At 40.5% G+C, this 3,746-nt stretch overlaps 1 protein-coding gene across 1 annotated transcript in view; it reads left to right on the forward strand.

Moving 5' to 3' along the window:
• Nucleotides 1–3,746, forward strand: part of LOC107705843 (fibrillin-2-like) — a 154,781-nt gene that overhangs the window by 6,053 nt on the left and 144,982 nt on the right. The window contains exon 4 of the mRNA XM_016509340.1: nt 1,920–2,072. Within this exon, the coding sequence (XP_016364826.1) occupies nt 1,920–2,072 (153 nt within the window). The remainder of the gene's footprint in view (nt 1–1,919; nt 2,073–3,746) is intronic.

The raw sequence follows: 3,746 nt of genomic DNA on the forward strand, positions 1-3,746 counted from the left end.
GTCTATCTATCTATCTATCTATCTATCTATCTATCTATCTATCTGTCTGTCTGTCTGTCTGTCTGTCTGTCTGTCTGTCTGTCTGTCTGTCTGTCTGTCTGTCTGTCTGTCTGTCTGTCTGTCTATCTATCTATCTATCAATCTATCTATCTATGCCTGTCTGTCTGTCTGTCTATCTATCTATCTCTGTCTGCTTGTCTGTCTGTCTATCTGTCTCTCTGTCTGTCTGTCTGTCTGTCTATCTATCTATCTATCTATCTATCTATCTATCTATCTATCTATCTATCTATCTATCTATCTATCTATCTATCTATCTATCTATCTATCTATCTATCTATCTATCTATCTATCTATCTATCTATCTATCTATCTATCTATCTATCTATCTATCTATCTATCTATCTATCTATCTATCTATCTATCTATCTATCTATCTATCTATCTATCTATCTATCTATCTATCTATCTATCTATCTATCTATCTATCTATCTATCTATCTATCTATCTATCTATCTATCTATCTATCTATCTATCTATCTATCTATCTATCTATCTATCTATCTATCTATCTATCTATCTATCTATCTATCTATCTATCTATCTATCTATCTATCTATCTATCTATCTATCTATCTATCTATCTATCTATCTATCTATCTATCTATCTATCTATCTATCTATCTATCTATCTATCTATCTATCTATCTATCTATCTATCTATCTATCTATCTATCTATCTATCTATCTATCTATCTATCTATCTATCTATCTATCTATCTATCTATCTATCTATCTATCTATCTATCTGTCTGTCTGTCTGTCTGTCTATCTATCTATCTCTGTCTGTCTCTGTCTGTTTGTCTTCTACTTAGGCAAGCCTTAAAGAGTAGTTTGTTTAAAGGAACTCAGAGTAGTGAGCAGTGTGGGCTGCACTCAGGGTTCATGAGCACTACCTGAACGTTTTGCCACAAGGCTGGAGAAACAGAAGGGATGAGAATCTCCTACTGAAAGACAACAGCCACAGCCACACAGGCGAGAATAAGTTTCCTTCTCATTAGACATTTTGCTGGCATGAAATCACAAGCCTTTCAATGTTTACTCAGTTGACAGTGAGTGTGGTTGGATCTTTTTGTACATCAGTCACTTGTACATTCACATGCTGTTGTCCACGCAAACAGAAGAATCAGACTGCACATCAATGCCATGCTGACGCACAGTCATTGTGTCATTTGTACTTCCGCCTATAGAGAAATACCTAGCAGAAATTGAACAAGAACCAGAGCGGCAAAGGGAAGAGAACCAAAGCCGCATCAGAACTCTTCTGTTCTAGAGGCTGGTGGCAGATGGGTACAGGAGGAAGTACAGAGAGGGAACTCTGTGACCTCCTTTATACTGTCAATAACTGCAGATCAATGCCAGAGAATGTGTGGTTCCATCTATCTGAGGATCTGACAGTATCCTTGATTTTAATGAAAGCACATGTACAAACTGCATCCATAAGCTCAGATGTTATGGAATGTTACTGTTCAAAGCAATTTCCTGTATACAGTCTATACTTATACCTGTGTGTAGTGAATGTATTGGTTAACTCATCACAATGAACTAATAACTGCAGGATTTTCCAGAGATACACACACTGCTAGAAAGCATATAAACACCCTTGGCTGTGCTATATGTGTAAATGAAGGGCAGACACGCATGTGTAGTAGAGACTTTAATCAAGTGTTTCACCCTGAAGTGGAAATGTGGCTTCACTAGTTTTCAGTTTGTTCATGGCCAGAGGTTCAAATGTTCACCTGAATATGAACTTTTCATGGAACACCTATACACTTTGTTTTTTGTTAATGTATCTTCAGTATTTTGGACTAAATGACTTTCTCTCATTGTGCATAGGTGTGTGTTTGTTTGTATATTTCAGAGCAGCACACAGGTGTCTGTTTTGCGTCTGTTGAGAATGGACGCTGTGCTCAAAAAATCAGTGGACGCTTCAGTAAAATCCAGTGCTGCTGTAACCGTGGCCACTGCTGGAGTCAGAGCACAGCTCATGAAATGTGTCCCGTACCAGGATCAGGTGATCAATACACTCCTTAAACAGTTCACACCAAGCATATTCTGCTGTTTATGTTTGTTATTATTTTATTATTTCAGGTTTATTTATTGTCAATAAACATGTGGCTAAGGCTTCAAAATGGCATTGCCTTCGAGGTGTACATTTTATTAGTAACAGTGAAGCAGTGAGACAGGAAGTCTTTTTTTTATATAAAAAAAATCTAAATACCCTCTGTGCCATACTGACAATTGCCTGTCCTGTGTGAATAAGTCTGAGCACAACTCTCGGATGACAGTACTTGTGTTCCTGGTGTAGAGTCCAAATCCAGGCTGCTTGTCTGATTGGAAGCTGGGAACCCTGCCTGGGTGAATCAAAGCATACCAGCAGTTGGTCGGACTTGGGCACATAACCTGGTCTAGGGTGAAGAACTGCTTTAACAGTACCCGGAGCAAATTCTAGGCAGAAACTTTCCTGAAACAGTATATCGGGCACACACTGAAGTGATGTGGGCCATTTCCCCCTGGAGGGACCTGCCCTCAGAGGCTTGAATGACCTGCATCAAGACAATTTTCCTGAAGCCTTCCTTGATAGAATGACGGTCTTCAGATCTGCCTTCTCCTGAGGGGGCTTCGGGTGAGACATTTATGTTTCAGGCGAGAGTGCTGTCTCATCCTCCAGACTCGTTGTTTGTGGTGAGGGTACGAGAAACAACACTCTCTTTTTGTTGTTTCCAGTGGGAGGAGCTGGGAGTTGATGGCTGGGACCTGGGTCTTAGAGGAATAAACCTCTGGAACACTGCTGCTTGTCTCATACCCTTGCTCTTTCATCCCCACAACAGAGGAGTAATTAAAGATTGTGGGGCTGGAAATAAATGACAATAATTGTCTATAATGATAGGCCCCCGATGCAGAGGTTGTGTGCTCGTCTAGCTTGCTTTTACACCACACATTCTGCTTTGCGGCCAGCCAGTCGATGTTTAACTTGACCATGGCACGAGTCCTCATAAACATAAAGGAGAGGTGGCAAATCCTCAAAATCCCCTGCCAAATCATCAGAGCTGGATAAAGCCAAGACTGTACTTCCACTCGGGGTGGAAGAAGCTGCAGAGCAGGCGTCCGACTCCTGAGGGAAAGCATTGGAGCCTGGGCCCATCTCATGCTTCTCTGCAAGCTCCTTCTCTGACCCCCATGATCTGAGCTGGCACAATGCTTCAGCAGACGTGGGACCTGAACCACAAGGGGCACAAGACTGACCAAGCTCCTCAAAGATGGCCAGGCAGGAGAGGAGTCTTCTCAGCACGCCTTGCTCCCAAGCAGACTACACACAGATCATGTGTGTCTTCACCAAGGGTGTAACTTTAGTTTGAGAAGTGGGGGGGACACAAAATGGGGGAAAATATTTTCGATTTGAATCCCATTTCCTGCATGTACATACATTTAGGGACTATGGTGATACAAAATCCAGGAAATAATTAAGTTGATTAACGATCAGTTCTGCCAAAAAGAATGGTAGGCTACTAAACTATGTATAAGAAAAAGATGTCTTACTTTCTTTATTGTTTAATAGGGGCCGATCGCCAAGACTTCAGAATCATTTTATAAAGTTGAAAATGTTCACGATTAATGTTTTGAATAATGTTTAAATAATGTGAGACTCAATTTCCACTGTTAAACAAACTTTTATTTCAAACTAACC

This window comes from Sinocyclocheilus rhinocerous, unplaced genomic scaffold (genome assembly GCF_001515625.1).
Source record: "Sinocyclocheilus rhinocerous isolate Xijiao unplaced genomic scaffold, SAMN03320098_v1.1 scaffold924, whole genome shotgun sequence".
NCBI lineage: Eukaryota > Metazoa > Chordata > Actinopteri > Cypriniformes > Cyprinidae > Sinocyclocheilus > Sinocyclocheilus rhinocerous.